General features: G+C 33.7%; 4 protein-coding genes and 1 pseudogene across 6 annotated transcripts; 3 read left to right on the forward strand and 2 right to left on the reverse strand.

Annotated features, from left to right (window-relative positions):
- Positions 1–1,310: 1,310 nt before the first annotated feature.
- LOC111287770 (zinc finger CCCH domain-containing protein 17-like) lies at positions 1,311–4,758 on the forward strand. Its single transcript, XM_022878447.2, has 3 exons — positions 1,311–1,743; positions 2,301–2,411; positions 2,495–4,758. Exons 1-3 carry the CDS (start codon positions 1,603–1,605, stop codon positions 4,442–4,444), a joined length of 2,202 nt encoding a protein of 733 aa, XP_022734182.2. The 5' UTR covers positions 1,311–1,602; the 3' UTR covers positions 4,445–4,758.
- A 2,508-nt stretch (positions 4,759–7,266) lies between these two features.
- LOC111287358 (protein SLOW GREEN 1, chloroplastic-like) lies at positions 7,267–8,754 on the forward strand. Its single transcript, XM_022877867.2, has one exon. It carries the CDS (start codon positions 7,480–7,482, stop codon positions 8,482–8,484), a length of 1,005 nt encoding a protein of 334 aa, XP_022733602.2. The 5' UTR covers positions 7,267–7,479; the 3' UTR covers positions 8,485–8,754.
- Positions 8,755–9,324: 570 nt separating this feature from the next.
- LOC111288146 (zinc ion binding protein) lies at positions 9,325–14,880 on the reverse strand. Of its 2 annotated transcripts, XR_016341795.1 has the most exons (12): positions 14,535–14,862; positions 14,314–14,427; positions 14,088–14,206; positions 13,448–13,497; positions 13,269–13,369; positions 12,691–12,775; positions 12,166–12,274; positions 11,640–11,811; positions 11,428–11,499; positions 11,137–11,250; positions 10,798–10,980; positions 9,325–10,333 (listed from the first exon to the last, which is right to left on the reverse strand). XR_016341795.1 is itself a non-coding variant. In XM_089760046.1 (11 exons), exons 1-11 carry the CDS (start codon positions 14,634–14,636, stop codon positions 10,888–10,890), a joined length of 1,131 nt encoding a protein of 376 aa, XP_089616172.1. In that variant the 5' UTR covers positions 14,637–14,880; the 3' UTR covers positions 10,416–10,887. The 2 variants fall into 2 exon arrangements, 1 of the variants encoding a protein (XP_089616172.1); XM_089760046.1 differs by lacking the exon at positions 9,325–10,333 and having other exon boundaries at positions 10,416–10,980; positions 14,535–14,880.
- On the forward strand, positions 9,759–10,295 carry LOC111288147 (cell wall / vacuolar inhibitor of fructosidase 2-like). Its single transcript, XM_022878918.2, has one exon. The coding sequence runs from the start codon at positions 9,759–9,761 to the stop codon at positions 10,293–10,295; it is 537 nt and encodes a 178-aa protein (XP_022734653.2).
- A 1,126-nt stretch (positions 14,881–16,006) lies between the features above and the next one.
- LOC111287764 (lignin-forming anionic peroxidase-like) lies at positions 16,007–17,697 on the reverse strand (annotated as a pseudogene). Its single transcript, XR_016341288.1, has 4 exons — positions 17,163–17,697; positions 16,881–17,073; positions 16,596–16,761; positions 16,007–16,504 (listed from the first exon to the last, which is right to left on the reverse strand). The product of XR_016341288.1 is annotated as a lignin-forming anionic peroxidase-like (transcript).
- Between the last annotated feature and the right edge of the window lie 1,236 nt (positions 17,698–18,933).

Consider the following 18,933-nt stretch of genomic DNA (forward strand, 5'->3'; position numbering starts at 1 on the left):
ATATATATTTTTTAATTTTTACTAATATTTATATATGTTTACAAATGTAATTATACCCATATTATATATTTTATTTATAGATATATGTTTTTTAATTTTAATATCATTATTTTTTTATAAACAATATTTATTTTTCAAAAATAAAATACATACACATACATATACATAAATACATATATTTATCTATATAAATATTTCTTTGACAAAGAAAATGGTCTAGCCCTATTATTCGTTGAGAGAAGTGAAATCCGAAATACTTGGATATGTTCATTTTTCAAGAAATGTAGGAAAAATATTACTATGTTTATTTTTTTTCTTGAACCATTTTTTCATGATATTGATTATTTTTAATTTAAAAAAATTGAATCATGTGTTATTGTAGTTTGTGTTCTTCTTGACGGTCTTCTTGATATTAAGTAATAATATGTAATCGATCCAGTTTGAGTTAATATAATATTAAGTTTGAGTTTGATCTTAATTTTAAATTTGAGATTTGAAACTTGATTTGAATTCGATCGAATTTTATTTTTTTTAGTTTAAGCTTGATTTGATATAAAAATCGAGCTACTTGAGCTCGTTTGATTATGTTCGATTAATATATAAAAATAAGCTTAATTTTTATATTAGATAAAAATTTAATTATTTATGCTTGAACTCAAATTCGAATTTAAGATATTTTATCAATTAAAATAATTTAAATATAAAAATAAGATTAGATTCGTTACTAACTCGAATCGAATATAAAAATATTCAAATTAATATCAATTAATAAATTAAATTATTCGAATTCAAATTCGATTTCAATAATAATCAAATCGAATTTTATTCAAATTAAACTTGAATAATTTATAAATATAAATATACCATTTACGCTTTATTAAAAGATTTTCTCGTTCATTAGTTTGTGCTTTTGTTGTATTGGAGAACGGAGTTTCAACACATAATGTATAGAATATACATTTTATTTTTGGAAGTATTTAAATCAATATTAAAGGTAAAGGCATAAATCAACTAATTTAAATTTATACTAAATTTGATTTATTTCATAGACGATCCAAATTTATCTAATCAAGAAAGTAAATCTCATCATATGAATCTTAATCCGACAGTGAAATAATTTATCTATGTCGAATATTTGAAGTAACTAAAAAATAAAATATGAGAACCAAAAATGAAGCAACCAATTAGAAAGAAACACGTGTAGAACCAAAAATGGTTCGAGCACGGTCGGGCCGGAAGGACAGAACATAAAAAACTCAACTTAAAAATCTCGCCCCATATATATATTCACTTTTAACATATCACCACTCATCCGACATCTGGTCTGTTCCTTGCCTTTTCCATTTCCTTCCCATTTCGTAACTTATTTTCTCTTTTTTTTTTTTACTTTTTCTTTTTTTGGCCTTTAGCTTAGCCTTTTTTATTTCATTCAACCCAAATCTTCCCCTGGCGGCTCCTCCTCTTTCTGTTCTTACAGAATCTGAAATTCGTACCTTTCTCGTTCTTTAAAATTTTCGATCTAACAAAGGAATAATCTTTTCTTTTCTTTTCTTTTCTTTTTTTTTGTTTTGGGGATTTTAATATATTGTTGAAGTGCCCGCCATGGTAGCGGTTACGCAACAACAGCAACAGCAGATGCAGGCGGCGGTGGCCGGAGCTGCAAAAACATCGGCTGACGAAGAGGCCTTGAAGAGGAACACAGATTGCGTTTACTTTCTTGCTTCCCCTTTAACCTGCAAAAAGGTTCGGTTTTTTCTTAAGGTTTTTAGGGTTTCAATCAAAGGTCTTGTTCTTTCTGGGATCTTGCTTTGATACTTTGATTAGGGTTTAAGATTTACCCTTTACTCTCCTCTTTTTTTAATGGCTCTTTGTTTAGTTGTTTGTTTAACTTTGGATGAAAAAACATTAATTTTAATTGGACAAGTGAAATTTTGTTTTTTTAGCAGTTTAAAGGTTAGATCTTGACAGTTTATCTTAGTTTCTTAGCGGTAAAACCCTAGTGAATTTCATGAGGAAATATAATATAAGGAATCTTTCCCTTGATGTTCCTTTTAATGATTGCTTATGCTTCAAATGATGTGCTATTGAATGTGTATTTGTTTTTAGATATGTCTTGGTTTCTGCATCTTTTTGCTTATAAGAACCAGTTATTTTTAGATGGTGCATAAAGTCGTGTTATGATTGCTTCATACATTCTAAAATGCAGTGGACATATCTTATGTACTGCTGTGCACTTTTTTGTCATCAATGGTCGTTGGATTCTGTAACTAATATTCCTTTTCTCTTTTCCATGCCAATAGGGAAGTGAATGTGAGTATCGACATAGTGAATATGCCCGGGTTAACCCAAGGGATTGTTTTTTCTGGTTGAATGGTAATTGCATGAACCCGAAATGTGGATTTCGGCACCCTGTAAGTTTCTTATTTTCTCCTTCGCCAATATTATCAATTCTTTTTTATGCTAGCCTTACAGATTTCTGATGCTGTCTTTTCAGCCCCTTGATGGTTTGTTGGGAACCCAAGTAGCAGCACCAGCTGGTTCTACCACGTCTTCATCACACATGGCCGCAACACCAACTCCTGCTAGTGATACGCCTTACAACCAGGGTGTTTCTTACAATTCCAGAAAACAAGCAGTGCCATGTATTTTCTTCCAAAAGGGGCTTTGCTTAAAAGGCGACAGATGTGCTTTTTTGCATGGTCCAACTACAAGTAATAAAGGCCCACAGCCAACTGCAACTATCACTGCTACGGAGCCTAATTCTTTGAAAAAGGCTTTTGGTGCCCTTGAAACATCTCAGTTGCAGAAGTTTCCACCAACTAATATGTCAAAGACAGTTGGAGTACCTCCTGAAGGTAAACCCACCCAAAAAGTTGATGCTGCTTCCGCTAGGAGAGGTACTGCTACTGAGAGAAGTGTGCCACATCTGGCAGGCTTGGATGAGGAACTTCCTCGACATAAAGCAACAAATATTACTTCAGTTGTTAATGGTAGCTTTATGGGTCGTTCCAATCACTTGCATCATCTCAATGTTTCAGATGAACTGAGTTTTCATGCTGTTAAGGAGACTGACGAATTTTTGAGGGATTCTTCTCCTGGTTTTGATGTTCTTGTGGATGATGAGCTCAGAGATTCTAATTTCTTCCATGATGAAGATAGATATGGAGGTACAAGAGGACATGAGGGAAGGAATGTGAATGAATATGACATTGGTCACTCTGCTAATTATGATGCCATGGCTGATGTTGACAGAGAAATGTTTCATGATGGAAAGGGCTATGATTCATTAGACCATGTGCATGGGAATTACCAGTGGGACCAACAGAGGGCTTCGTCTGAGAGGATATCTTTGGGACCATCTAATCTGGAAAGAAGAGGTTACTCAAGAGCTGATAATCCTGATCATGTTGAGGAGTCAGATCTACGGCATCGTTTGTCTAAGCATAGGAGGGCTAATGGCCTGAGATCTGTTGTAAGTCAGAATCATACCCTAGAAAACCATGAAGGGGAGGAAAATTACCCTGGTTCTCTTAGAGACTCTTATCATTTACCTCCCCATGAGAGTTCCCTTCGTAACCATCTTCAGGGTAGAATAAAGCTTCCTGGGAGATCTCTAGTCAATGCGACTAATTTGCATTCTGAAAGAGAGACAGAAAGGGGTCGAAATTGGGGCCGACTCTCACCAGGAAAGCCACAAACCTCTTCTTACCAGGGGAGGCTTCGTGACAGAATAAAAGGAAGGTTGGAAGGGGAATACAACAATAAAGAAGGCCGAAGTTTTGGGGGTCCAAGGATTAGAAGAGAAATAATGGATGAGAAGAATGCTGATTTTGCTGGTCCAAAAAGTCTTGCTGAACTGAAAGTTGGGAAAAATACTGATAATAAGGAGCATCTTTCTCTTGGAAAGCGAAAGAGCATAGAGGATCTTCAACAAACTAGAGGTGATATTTCATTTGAAGGGCCAATGCCCCTAAGTGAGATTCTGAAGAGAAAGAGACAATCTGAAGCTGCTACTTCTGAAAGTGGTATAGTATTTGTAAGTAAAGAAGATGTTAACCAGAAACAAAGCAAGGAAAGCTTGATTGATAACTCCACTAATGCATTAATTTCATTGACACCAGAGGAGACCAACAGAAAGGAAGAATCAAAGTCTACAACTGCAGATATTGGAACAACAGAAGTTGCTCGTGGTGAATCTTCTCAACTACTCGACATACATGAGCATGAGAGTGAGCATGGGATAATTGCGGATGAGAGGATGGGAGATCATGAGCTTGAGGCAGATGACCGGAGGGATGGAGATTATTATTATGAGCAGGGTGATGAAGGGGAATATAACTATGAGGAGGGTGAAAATGTGGACCCTGAAGAGGAATACATAGAGGATGAAGATGGTGAAGATGGTGATGACTTTGCAAAGAAGCTTGGTGTCATGTTTTCATGAGTAGTTGGGAGATGGAGATGGTCAGATAGACTACTTGCAGCTTTCTCCTATGATTATTGTGGTTTTGTGGAGTACATTTGAAGCTCGTTTAGGTTGCTTCTTTCTGATCAAGAGTTAGCCATATTGGAATTTCATTGTAGAAATAGGGGTATCAAGTTTTGTTTTTGTATCAATTAAAACTTTCATCATTGTATTTAAAAACTGATTGAATGGGGATTCTTATGCTTGAGGCCTTTTCTTGTGCCCACCAGTTGAAGTTGATGATGATGTGCATGACTAGAAAAGTAGAAAGACAGTAAGAAAATTTTTGCTAATCTCCATTTCTCTATTTTATTATTCTCTGTTAAACAATCTCTCAATGACCCTCCCATCCTGTATTTTCTTATTTCTTTCTTTTTGAAACAAATCCCATCTTGTCTTTTATTTAAGTGAATGCAGCTGGTTTAGTCTATGTTCAATTTGTTTTAGCATGCATATTGGGTGCTTGAACAAACTCGTGGTTTTTTTTCTTTGGAATTCTCTTACTGAATGTGCCAGTTACCGGTCACTAATAGTATTGAAATTTGGTTGCCTGGTAGCTGATATGACCTTTAATGTAGCATGCATTTGTTAGGCTTCATTTGGATGATGGGTGGGGAGAGATTTTCATTGTATTGTCTATGATTCCTTTTCATGTAGAATCTTGAATAGCAGAATTCAGAATGGAAAACAATTTTGTTTTCTTTTTATGTAGAGAAAAAGAGAAGAAAACGCTAGCTTTCTTTGCCAAAGGTTTCAATCCCATGGCATTTGATTAGGGTTGGTAATCTAACCCGTAAATGATAGGTTTCGATCCGATCTACTCTTATAAAATATTTGTTTAATAGAGTTTCAGATGAAATCGAATAAGGTATTTTGAAAAAAAAAAAAAAAATTGAATCAAATTCGAATATTAAATTTATAAAATTAGATTGAATTAAAGATGAATAAAAATCCATCCCAATCAAACTCGTTGCCTTTTATACACTTGATAAACATAAAAATGTTCTTCAATTTTTCGTAAAAAATAAGGTCTCCAATTTTCTCTAGTTTGTTGAATAAGATTACTATTCTAAGCCCTGAATATCCAAATGAGATGGTTGTTTTTAACTTTAACAAGGATATCAAATGATCAAAATAAAGATCAATTTTCAAGAGTTGTGCATTAGGATATGAATTTTTTGGATTTGTCATTTGCATTCTACAATATCTTCAAAATTTTGAACCACAGATATAACCACTTAAATTTTTTTATTATTATTACTTACATTTAACTATGTCACAGCAATTGATATTAATTAAAAATTCCATTTCATGTAAAATTGGGTATTTTATAATTTATTTATGTATTTCACAAGTAACAAATTTGGCTTTGAAGACACAAAGTAAAAATGAAGAATCTTTCTTTGTTTTTTAATCTATGACCTTAGATCCTTGAGTCGAATCCAATATTATTAAATTAACAGCTCATTGATATGCTTAATTAATGATTGAACTTTGACAAAAGAACATTAAGTTGAGTCTTATATTTATATATATATATATATATATATCACATATCAACAGTGATGTACTGAAATGTAATAATAAATAAATAAAAAAAAAAGGAGATTTCAATGGGCTTTTACATAACACTTACACAGATAAACCAGGTTCCATCGTTCCATGGCCTATGTGGTCTATAACATAGCAGCAGCATGGGCATGTTGATGGTATTTATCTCCTTCACCCCTGAGCTGAAAGCCATTCGGGATACGACAATGTAAGTTGATCAGGTCTGGGTTGTTTTGATCTTGGATGCGAGGTAACGGCATTGGATGCAAGCTGTCGAGTGCCCTGAGTCCTTCGGAAACTCCCATAAAATCCCACTTAGGTCTAATTTAAGATACGACTAAATAATACAATATAAAACATTATATATTTAGAAAAAGTTAAAAAATATAAAAAATTATGTATTTAGAAAAAGTTAAAACAATATGTTTTATATTAATTTGTATCGATATCAATTTTGATATAACATAATTTATATTTCATGCGTATTAATATATTTAAATATATATATAAGACATAAAAAATATATTTTAAAAAATATGTCATATAAATATATTTTTAACATGATGTGATATTAAAAATAAATTTAATTTAATTTAATTATGAGTACACGTTTAATATATTAACATATTTTTTATATTTATTTTAATTTAATATAAATATATAAAAATTATCTTAATTTTTAATATTTTAATTATGATAGTTAATAAGTTTTTCAGTATAAAAATTATTTTAAATATTTAATTATAATATTTATTTAATAATTCTTATAAAATTATTTTTTATATTAATAACATAAATAAAATATAAATATTAATACTATTCTTATACATTATTATTTTATATTTTAATTTTTGGTAATTCATTATTTTGAATTTAATACTAAAAATTGATATAATTATATAATATATATTAAAATTCAAATATATATATTAAATAATATTAAATGAATATCAAATTTTTTTTATTTTTTTAATATAATAGTAATATGTCAAATTTTAAAATTATAAATGATAAATAATTTATAATTATTTATTACTTTAACTTTGTTTTTTTATATAATTATATTAATTATATCTATTCATATATTTTATATTAATTATGTTTATTCGTATATATTTATATTATTTATATTTAAATAAATTAATTATATTATGTCACGAATAATTAGTATAATAAATATATTATATTTATATTTAAAATTTAAACTATTTCATAATTCGTATCTTGTTCTACAACACGGAAAAACGAATTGGCACGGGCTGCAGGCTGCGAGCATCACCTACTCTTATCAACTCACTCACTTACTCCGTCCCACTCCCATCGACTTGTCAGATTCTTCACCTAATTCAAACTCCCAATACAAGGAAAGACCCTCTTTGTCTCAGTCTCCATTCTCCTACCTTGTGTTCTTCAGTCCTGAAGATCAGAATCCCCCCAAAAAGAAAATACTAAAAACCCTAGCCATGAATCCCACACTAGCCACATTATCATCACCATCCCCCTCTTTCCTCCATTTCAAGTCACTTTCTTCTTCTTCAGCTTCATTTCTCACTTTTCCCTCCCCCAAACCCCCCAGGCTTAGGGCTTCTTCAGCCAATCCTGATTCCATTCCCATTTCTAATCCTAACAACAATAACCAACCCATCGCTCAAAAGCTCCAATCCTTCGCCAAAACTGCTATTTTACTTGGTGCCACCACTTTGATGATTGGGAAATTGTCCCACTTCCCTGCCAGAGCTGACTCCCCACCAAAAATGACTGAACAAGAAACCACCGTTGTCGAAGAAGAGGAGCAACGGGAAGAAAAAATCCAAAACCAAAAACAAACTTCCCCACTTTCTGAGTTTCTGGAAACTAACAATGAAGCCATTGAATCACTGAAGTCCCTTTTACAACAGAAGCTCGAAAGCGGCGAAGACGAGGAAGCTCTTACTATCTTGAACCGTTTGGTTTCTGCTCAACCACAGGTAACTGATTGGAAATTCTTGTTAGCGAGGTTGTTAAAGGAAATGGGTCAAACGGAGAATGCACGTAAAGTGTTCGAGGAAATTCTTCTGTCAAATCCACTCTCTTTTGAGGCTTTGTTTGAGAATGCTTTGTTAATGGACCGTTGTGGGGAAGGAGAAGCCGTGATCAAGAGGTTAGAAGAGGCTTTAGTGATTGCCCAAGACGAGAAGAAAGTCAAAGAAGCAAGAGATGTTCGACTGATTATGGCGCAGATACATTTCTTACAAAAAAACTTGGAGAAAGCTTTGAGGAGTTACCGAGAGTTAGCCAAAGAAGACCCGACTGATTTTAGGCCGTATTTTTGTCAAGGGATGATATATAGCTTGCTTGATAGGAACGCTGAGGCTAAAGAACAGTTTGCAAAATATAGGGAGCTTTCACCAAAGAAGTTTGAGGTGGAAGGGTATTTGAGGACATCTTTATCAAGAATGAAATTGTTTGGGACTAATGAAGATAATTGAGTTTTGGGGAGCTTTTTTTTCAAAATTATCTGGCATTCAGGTGGTAATACAGCTCTTGGGATAATCGTTTGCCTTATTAGTGTTCCTATTAGGCCTTTAAACTTGATTGAAAATGGTGTTAAGTGATGTTGAAACTTTGATGTAAAAGTTTCCGAGGATACTTAGAGAAATAAGGAGATGAGAGGGTTTCTTTTCTTTTAAAGGAATCAGTTGTTTGATGACAGTTTTTGGCTTCAATATTTTGCTTAATTTGATGGTTTTTTTTTACTATTTTTTCTTGTTTCTTGTTCTCATTAATTGGATCAGTTTATGAGAATGGATGCGGTCAAATTTGGGATGATGTTATATGGTGTGTGCGAGAGACATTGGTTTTTTTTTTTTTTTTTAATCTCATTCTTTCAATGCAGATTAAGGTATGTAATCTAATAAAATATATAATCATATTAGGAAGGTTTGTTACTTTTTTTTTTTTTAATTTTTATAAAAAGGATTTTTGGACTTTATCTTAATAGATCTATCTATTCTTTCTGGATCCGGATTGATACAAGTATAGTCATGCTGATTAATGAATTTATGAAAAATTATTTTCTTATATCCTTTTTAAATAGATTCGGACCCAATCAATAAAAGAAGAAACACTTTTTTTTGCTACTTAAGCAAACCATTTGTCTGATTTTTTTTTTAATTTTTGATAAATTATCCAGTTGTAAATTTTGTTGCTTTCGACTAGCAATAAAGTTAGGAATCTATCAAGATATTCAGAGTTGAGAGGTAGCAGTTTCATACCCATTGGGCAGTTTGCTGTGAACACAATTCAAACTACTGATTCCACCATCAAGTTAAATAAAGTAGATGCAGTGGTTCATATTCAGGTCACAGCACGAAGTTCTATCATAACTTTCAAAGTATGTTATATGCAACCGCTGTGAATAAGGATAGGTAAGAACTCACCTTATGTACACTAACAATACACCCTCTACAATTTTAGCAACGCTTATCTACTTATGTTTTCCGCTACGACCCGTTGTTTTTCTTAGATTTACTGTTCCCTGCCCAGTGTGTATTTTTCATCCTCTCCCCATCCTCAAGGTGTAGGATTTTGGTTTCCGACAAGGACATGGAACGCACATGAACAACATGAATGGGACAAAAATGTGACTATCATCTTCAATATGGCCCACAGCTTTCCATCCTTATGCTAGCTGGGTCTGGATAACACTGCATATATTTTTACTATATTTTTGTAATCTTTCCAGGCTGCAAATCCAGAAGAAATGGTCAGATTTCATTTTGTGCTTATCTTTTTCCTTTGTTACATCCTCTCCCCATTACCCTCTGCAGCCACCCCAACAAATAAGCTTGTAGACAAGGTTTGCAACCAAACATCCAACTACACTTTTTGTGTTGAGGCTCTCTACTCTGATCCTCGAACCCCAGCTGCTGATGCCTATCAGCTGGCTTACGTTTCTTTTGGTCTGGCTTATCTGAACGCCAGCGCAACCCAGGACCACATTGCTGAGCTCATCAAGATCAGCAACAGCACCTCTGCCAGCCACAAACGCCTCAAGATTTGCCAACATGATTACCACAAGGCGGTTTTGGCACTTGAAGAGGCATATAATGACTTGAACTCTGAGACTTTCTTTCAATTGGCTAAGTTGGCTGCTCGTGCTGCTGCAGCTGCTGATGATTGCCAGTCTGCTTTCAGGGGAACCCATTACTCGCCATTGGCAACCATGAATGCTTATTTGAAAGCTCTTTCTGATATCTGTGTTGTCGTCTCCAAACTCTTTACTGAAGGAACCTTTTGATGTTGTCTATACGTTGTTCACCAAGTAAGTTGTTGATTCTGTAGAATATGTTGATTGTTTTTAATAAGGATTCATATCCAATCCCTAATTCTGTCACAAATCAGAACAGACAAACAATGCTAACTCTGCAGCTCAGCATAATTCTTATTCCATAATCCAAAACTGTTGGTATAATTCTTATTATCATCAAAGTTTTTCTACCATATTCCAGAGCTAGAAAATTCAATAGCCCTAGTAAATCTTTGGATCAAAGTCATCAACCTGTATTGTAAACAAGTCGAGGGTACAATCTCTGATGCTTACGATGAAAGAAAACTAAAAACATGATGTTTATGTGTTTTCAAAGAGTTGCAATTTACTTCAAGGCCCAGCATCACCAAGGATTTTATCATCACTCTAATTACATGATATGATCAAGCATTATTAAACATAATTTCTGCTGTAATACTGCGTCAGCAAATAATGTTTTATCAGCCTTGTAAAGTCAACTGTACAAGATTACCTTGGTTACATTCTCCTTTAATGTAAGAGCCGCAAATGTTTGCTTGGAGAAGATAATAAATCCATCGAATAATATTGGGAGCAAATCACTTCATATACCAAATAGGAAGCAGTTGGAATAGCAAGGAAGAATCAGGGCATTGTCTTCTACCACCATTGGCTGCCTGAATGGATTTAATTGAACCTACAGGATAGAAGCATCAAAACAAATAATTAAATTAAACAAATAAAGCTCCACAATATGTTAGAAGCTATATGGGGAAGCAGGTGGGAAGGGGCAAGGGGAGGGGGATGTTAGGAGAGGGAGGATGAGAGAGAAGAAGCAGCAATGTGAAATTACAGGAAGCCTGGGAGGCTGGCATGTCACAGTGTTTATGCAGCAAGCTGCAAGATGACAAGCTTCTTCACAATAATCAGAAAACACTGCAGGGGCATTTATCTCCTTTAGTAGCTCCTGAAACGGTCATCAGAAAACGAAAACTAATTAAGGGAAAAACTTTCTGAAATGCACAGGCAGAAAGGTCAGTATAAATATAAAAGCATTCTGTGCTAATCTACAAACATAAAAGGACACTTGTAGAGAACATTATGAATTATAAAGTGAAAAGAACTCATTATATAGAAGACGTACAATAGTTGGTAACCAACTTGAATAAGCTGCAATGCCAGCATTTGGAGCAATAACTAAATGTGGAAAGGAATTCTGTTGCAGAACATATATTCTTAAGAAACTGCAATAGTCTGAGCCAAGCAGATGAGAAATTTCCGAAAATGACAAGCTTCAAAAAGACGGAAGAAAGGGAAAGGACAAGGTAACAAACACATAGAGAAAGAAACAGAGACCTTAGATATATCTCTGAAACGATCATGATAGTATCCTCTATGGAGCTGCAGTGTCACCCTTGAAGATGTACAAGTACCTATTCCACAGCTCTTGCTCTCATTTTCATATTTGCAATTGCAATCTTTCTCAATGCAATGAGCATAGCTGTGTAAATCAATCTTATCTCCATCCCTATTCATCAAACAGAAACAGGAAGCTTCAGCAACGCCCAGCACAAGTTTGAGTTAAGCCATCAATCATAGAAAGCTGGCTCATTTAGAAGAAAAAAAAAGATCATTTCCAAAAACAACCCCTGCAGCTCCAATGAATTGCAAGAGAAAAGTTTTAACAGTTCAAAGACAAAGAGCCTATTTCTGATAAGGTAATTGGAATAAAACAACCTGATCAATCCCAAAGTCAACGTAGATATCATGACAATTAAGGACAATAAGTACCATATTATGAATTAGAATTTTATACAAGCAGATGATTGAATTGATTCCCACCCAAACCAACTAGTTTGCAACATTGAAGTGTAAGACCAACCTACGATGTGGTACTGCAGGTCCAATAAGCTCAATTTGGACAAGAACCCCAGGAAAGAGCGCACATAACTCTCCAAAGACAGCAAGTTGCAGAAGCTCTTTCTCAGGCCCTTTGAAAAGTAGAAATCACAAAAAGAAAAAAAAAACCACTAAAAATTTAGCTAAATCATATTAAGACTATAGAAAGAAACCATGAAGAAGTTTACTATTATAAACAAAAGTTCCCCATTATATAACACTAGCAGAAGATATAAAAAAGAATTAACAGCAAAAAGCCACACAAGCATGCATAAATAGACAGATTTGAAAAATTCAAGTACTTCTTTTTGATGCATCATTACTTAATTGTATTATATACTCTTTTCATTGAAAGTCCTCAGCAATAGTTTCTATTTGGCATCTATGGTCATTTCCGCCATTAAGTGCATAGTTGATTGAACACCTAGACATGCACACACAAATCAAAGGGGGATAAAGTTTCAAATCACAAATCATGGAGATTTAAAAGCTGTAGATGATAGTGTACCGAGATAGTGTATGCACAGTTTACTGATTTCAGAGGTCAAGCTTCCCAATCCAGCAATTTGTATGGCATGATACACTGTAAGTGGCTGAGACAAAAATAAGCAAATAGATATGTAATTAGTGCTAACATGAGGCAAAGTAAAAGCTGTGACAAATGACTATCTGTGTATGCTAGCCAGTAGTCAGTAACCATCTATATAATATAGCATTTACTCGAGTTTGCATTGGATTCAATGGTTCATTGATTTCCTCTAACAAGTTTCTAACTTTTATTCTTAAAAAAAATTGCATTTGGATTTCCTCAGAACAGAAGGTAGAACTGCAACCTCACAAATTTCAGAATATGGTAACAGTAAAAAGTTGTTTCATACATAGGTAGACAGATGAAAAGTGAAGCATCTCAGAAGTTGAAAGATTATTAATCATGAGTTAAAGAAACCGAAAAAAATACCATCCTCCATTTCCACCATACAAGAATAAAAGAATCACAGGTAAAAGATGTACCATAAACACCAGTTGATTAGAATGGCAAAGTATTTACTGTGAACTGATCGTTAAAGCACAACACACATCTCATACCCAGTGAAGAAGCAAAGCAACAGGTGAATGTAGCGGTATGCATCTCCATTCATAGTAATCCTTCCAACTGCACAAAGATTTTGCTATGGGAGATGCAGGCCCTGCACTATCACGTGGTCAATTCTAGCTCTAGAAACATTCAATAGACCCAAACAAATTGCTGGAAGAAAAAGTGATACCACGACATGGGCAAAGAATATTTGAGAGATTCCAGGTGTGACTTTCAGACCTGCAAACAAAGGTTTTAAAAAGACAAAAAGAAAGTGAAAAAAATTTTCAATCTGAACTGCCATAGGTTATCAACTAGCTTAATCAGAAAATTCTTCTGTTATTCAAATGTACAAATTCTCATTTAATTGTAGCTCAGGAAACTCTATAAAACTCCAAAATATACAAAAGATAAAATGCACCCACTTTTATTGTTCACGCATCCCTCTTTTCATGCTATAATCAATTTTCTGAATTGCATTAACCTTGGTATCCCCTTATTGGATTAGAACCGCTACCGTTCAGGATTAGAAACATATGACATGTCTTACCTTTCACCAAGTTTGCCTCATCCATTGAATTTCTGCTTTGACAAAGCCTTTTAATTTCAGTTAGCTTTGATTACCTGCCGTCTACCTAACAACTAAAGCTCACTCCAACAACCGATATACAATTAAATATGGAGGGAATAATAACAACACATAAAACCATTCCTCTAAGAAACTTCTTGGTATATCTACCCTACTCTCTCATTCATGCCAAGGGTCAAACTCTTTTGCAAGGCTTAAACTATCATCATTGGAGAGTTAAGAATCAAAAGATGGAAGAAACCTGGAATAATCGAAGGATGTAACTGATGCACCGCAAGAGCATTCACAAATCCACATTCCCACTTGATGAATGCCCCTCCTGCTCAGGAATGAACACCTGCTCTCTTTCTTTTCACTAATCTACCAAAACCATACCCCCAAAACAAAGCACAAAACTAAGTCAATTAAGTCTAATACAAGTTTAAATTCAATGTTTCATAACCTTTTTCAAGCAAGTTGTCAATAACCTGAATTGTAGCTTCTTGAGAAAACGTGAAAGGAAAATCATTCAACAAATCTAAGTGCTTCATTTGCTGCTCTAACCTTTCACACTCTTCTCTATGTTCCTTCCAGTGTGAAATCTAAGGGCAATTCCGTTACAGATAAAAATTATACCTTTAAAGTAGAAATAACAACATGAAAGGTAATATGTTGAGAAATTTATTCAAATACTTCGAAATTCAATCACCTGATGAGACGCAGAGCAATAAGCAACGGCTCCACACCGACCGCAGCGCTTTCTGGGCGGACCTAAGCACCGAGTTCCACTTCCCTTTCCGGCGCACTCCATTGATCTTCACCTGTTTTCTGATACTTCTCCGGTTGAGAAAACCAACGTTCACAAATCAAATGGGCAACAAATGTCGTTTTGGGCTTCTTAAAAGATTGCCCATGTCCAAAATCACTACCTGATGTATGAACCCAAACTTTCAAGTCCCACTCCCAGCCATCTACTTTGACAAAACCAGCTCCTTTTCTTTTTAGTTTTTGAGGAAAAGTTTTGAGTTTCTTCGCATGCTCCATTACCAGCGTACAAAATGTATATATTAATAATATTTTAAATATAAATTTTTAAAAATATAAGTATTATATTATGAGTATTTTTTATACATTAATAGTTTTTTTTTTTTTAATTTTATAAAAAATATTAAAATATTGTTACATTTTGTAATTTTTAATTAAAATGTAATTGTATTATTATTTTTTTAAGTTTTTAATCAAAATAACAAATCATAAATGTCATTTTACACGTCATCTTTTACGTGAGATGTTATTTATTCAATACAAATTATAATTATTCTTAAAGAACGAATTAAACATTTTAATATAATTTTAAAAGTTTGTGAATTTATTTATAGCTAAATAAAAGTTTTTAAATTTATTTAAATGTGATACAAAATCGAGAATTTATATTTATTTTGTAAGAAAAGCTTGAGGACATATTTAAGTAATAAACCTAATATTAAAAACTTGTTATCGGTTTAGATTTGGAGAAATGTTTTGGATTGGTGTCATGAAATGTTGGGTTATATCCCATGAGAAATCTGAATTTCAATTCATTTTTTATTTAGATGGGTTTTGGATCAGGACATTCTAATTTTTCAAATGTCAAATTAGTTTGTTTGTGTCACACCCTTAAACTTTATATTAAAAGTTTACAAGATCTTTTATATAATGAATATATATATATATATATATATATATATATATTAGTGCCGAGTTTCGTATTGAAAGTAAAATCTTAGAATAATCAGAGAGAGAAAGTGAGCAGTTAGAGGACAAAGGTAAGGGATACTCTATCTTTGCATTCCAATGCTCAAATCAGATTGGAATAAGGGAGATAAAAATAAGAGAAAAATAAGGTAAAATAAAAGAAAAGTCAGATGCTTCAATAATACATAGAGGTGAAGGTTTTGACGAATGAGCAACGAGATAATCGAGTTGATATGATATTAATATTGTAAATCGATGTAATATGTTAAATTGATCAAAAAATTTAAAATATTTTTGATTATCTGATGATAATTTTTAAAAAAGAAGAATGGCCAAAATGCCATTTGAACTTAAAATTATTCCTAACAAAATATATATATATATGTAAAGATTTGTATTCAATATTATAAGACATTTATTTGTGGACAGAATTTTGAGATCACTCAGTTAAAACAAATAATACTTCGATGGTGATGTCTCGGTTTTTCAATTTACAATTAATAAATTTAATTTACATGGCACACATGACATGAGGAGAAGCATCGCTGGACTCGTTGACAGTACTGCAAATCCTTCTTATTATACCAGCTGAACCTGTTAGAGGTTCAATGTCTCCTATTTTGATCATGGCAGTCGCAAAATCAGACTTGAAAGTAGAAGGATTCCTGCTATATTCGGAGACTATGTTATCTGTGAATCCACCACTAAACAGGACTTGATCTGACTCTAAGAGACCCTTCTTTTGCATCAGGTTCTTGAAGTAGTTGTTGTCAAAGGAATTGGGCGTAACCAGATCGAGTGCTGCCAAATTTCCATCATCATTACCGACACTGGCCGGGCAACGGCGCCTGCGTGTGCTAGCAAATCCAGCATCGATGTCACTTGCGTTGTTGTATATCCTGTTCCTAAATGTAACGCATTGAGCTTATCCTATGGTATGAGAACCTGAAAATGGATTCATGCTCGTTGGTCATGCATTGACGAAAGAAAATGAAGTCTGACAGGTGGATTTTGTTAAAATAATTTCTTCACAAACCTGACAAAGCAACCATGTCCCTTACACTGAGGCCCTAGCTTCCGAAGAGATCAATGAGGCTTTCAAGACTGGCTGTGAAACGAGGAAGTTGACTGGCAGCCAGACTTATGCTTGCAGTGGTAGAATCTCTTCTCCCGAGCTTAACCGTCCAAGATGGGCCACCCACCTGAGTTGTTTGAAGAGACCATATCATAATGGTGAACATTCCATATGGAAAACTGAGATGAGACGAGAGATATGATCATCAGGATTTCGGAAGGAAGGTTTTAACATTGAGTTACTTACGTATTCGGAGGCATCCCTGGCTGCAATTGCAAGAATGTCAGCACAAGATACAACTCCGGGACATATTTTCTCCATATCAGATTTTGCCTTGTCAATTACTTCGTAACCTCTCGCAGAGTCTTTTATTTTGCAGTGCATTCTTTTCGCTTGTGATTGAGGGAGCATCGTCCAGTAAGATTGAGGCATCGCATCCCTAGTAACACACAAAGAGACCCCCAAAAGATCATTCATTTGTTGGTAATATGGGCAGGATATTAAATTAAAACGATGTAATACAAGTACCTGAACAAAACAATCATGGAAATGAAGGCGGATTAGAGATGCAGCCATTCTACGCTCTCGTGCAATGGCGGTTCTGATGGCTGAGCGAATGGTCCTAAGTGCATTTGGGCATGTTTTTTCATAAAATGTAGAAGAAAGTTGCGCTTAGCAAGCACTGCTCAAAAGCAGCAGCAACACCACAACAGCAGCCCCAGTTGCCATGAATGACAAAGAATTTTTAACATCTACAATTACCATTTTTCTATTCAATCACGAATACGAAAGCTGAGTTCAGATTTGTTAAAGACACCAGCTAGCTAGATAAAAAGATTGAAGAAAGGAGGATGACAAAGGAAGCTCTAGCTTTCTTCAATATATGGGGGCATTGTATAGAAAGGAGGTCAATTTGAGTTTGTCTAAATCACCATTTTCAGACATATGAATCGATAAAATTCGAATACTTCACTTGATAAAATTCATTGTTAATAATCTGATGTGTAAATTTAGTTTAAGTTTTCTTTAAAGTCTGTAATTTCTCGTGACTCTGTAATGAACAAGTCTCCATTTATCCAAGCTTTTTTTTGGGCAAAAAGAAATCACCAATTTCCGCCATGTAGCTTTAGCAATATTCAAATTTGGAGCCGCAGACATTAATATTCTCTGTATGATTATCTGATTATGACCCATTCGCAAATGGCTTCCATTGAGTAAAGAGAAAAACTTTGACTTTGAAATTCCAAACTCTTAGACATCATTATGAACAGAAAGGCAGCCATTAACTTTTTCGTGCACTTTGGCATTTTCCATATAAGTGGGCACAAAAGATTTGGTGGTAATAATAATGATAATATATTATTTGTATATTTACAGGTGTGTTCCAAATAGCTTTTCCGAACGACTGGCAACCAAGCTGAAGCTAGCATCCTTTGAATGTTTGAGTTACGTCTCGAGTTTGATGGTGACCGCAGCCCACATTTTGAAGTAAACAGATCGTATCAAAATAAGAAGAAAAAAAATGATATTTAGTTCAAGAATGGCACATTATTTGGTTTGTGTTTGGGATAATTTTAGATCTAAAAGTTATTTTGATAATTCTTTTTATTAGAAATTGTTGTTAGCAAATTTTTGAATCTTTTAATCAATCTGACATATCATGTTGATTTATAATGTTAATATCACGTCAAATTGATTATATCATTGTTTATTTTTCAAAATTTTCACCTTTCACTTATAAATAAAATTCTTTAAGGGATTTGATTTTTTTTTTTTTTTTACTTTTATCTTCCACTCCTTTTAATTTTATCTATTTTTAGCTTGAACGTCGAAATATAAATATAATAAAATATATTATTCTCTTTGTCTTTCTAGTTATTTTAAAATTTTATTTAGAGGTGTAATCGAGTTGAATTGAATCGATACAGTGAGAAGCTCGAGCTCGACTCTCAAATCGAAACATGATACTTGATTCAAACTCGATCAAGTTTCATTTTCTTAATTTGAGTTCGATTCGTGATTGAAATCGAGTTACTCAAACTCGCTCAATTAAGCTCGATTCTTATATTCGACAAGAGTTCGATTATTTGTGCTCGAACTCGAACTATAATTTGAGATATTTTATTAATTAAAATAATAAAAAAATTTAAATATAAAAACTCGATTAGGCTCGTGAACTATTCGAACTAGGTATAAAAATATTCGAACTCGACTCGATCGATAAATCAAATTACTCGAATTCAAACTCGACTCGATAATAATTAAACCGAATTTAAGTATTATTCGAATCAAATCCGAA

This window comes from Durio zibethinus, chromosome 4 (assembly GCF_047325235.1).
Source record: "Durio zibethinus cultivar Kanyao isolate XHJ-2024 chromosome 4, ASM4732523v1, whole genome shotgun sequence".
Classification (NCBI taxonomy): Eukaryota; Viridiplantae; Streptophyta; class Magnoliopsida; order Malvales; family Malvaceae; genus Durio; species Durio zibethinus.

What these genes read in the sequence shown, in the direction of transcription:
- LOC111287770 (XM_022878447.2), top strand. Translation starts at nt 1,603, where the DNA reads ATGGTAGCGGTTACGCAACAACAGCAACAGCAGATGCAGGCGGCGGTG. An exon ending in CCCCTTTAACCTGCAAAAAG is followed by an intron (nt 1,744 to 2,300) that starts GTTCGGTTTTTT and finishes CCATGCCAATAG; the next exon opens with GGAAGTGAATGTGAGTATCG. An exon ending in AATGTGGATTTCGGCACCCT is followed by an intron (nt 2,412 to 2,494) that starts GTAAGTTTCTTA and finishes CTGTCTTTTCAG; the next exon opens with CCCCTTGATGGTTTGTTGGG.
- LOC111287358 (XM_022877867.2), top strand. Translation starts at nt 7,480, where the DNA reads ATGAATCCCACACTAGCCACATTATCATCACCATCCCCCTCTTTCCTC.
- LOC111288147 (XM_022878918.2), top strand. Translation starts at nt 9,759, where the DNA reads ATGGTCAGATTTCATTTTGTGCTTATCTTTTTCCTTTGTTACATCCTC.
- LOC111288146 (XM_089760046.1), bottom strand. Translation starts at nt 14,636, where the DNA reads ATGGAGTGCGCCGGAAAGGGAAGTGGAACTCGGTGCTTAGGTCCGCCC. An exon ending in CTCAAGAAGCTACAATTCAG is followed by an intron (nt 14,207 to 14,313) that starts GTTATTGACAAC and finishes TGGTTTTGGTAG; the next exon opens with ATTAGTGAAAAGAAAGAGAG. An exon ending in CAAGTTGGTTACCAACTATT is followed by an intron (nt 11,251 to 11,427) that starts GTACGTCTTCTA and finishes TGACCGTTTCAG; the next exon opens with GAGCTACTAAAGGAGATAAA.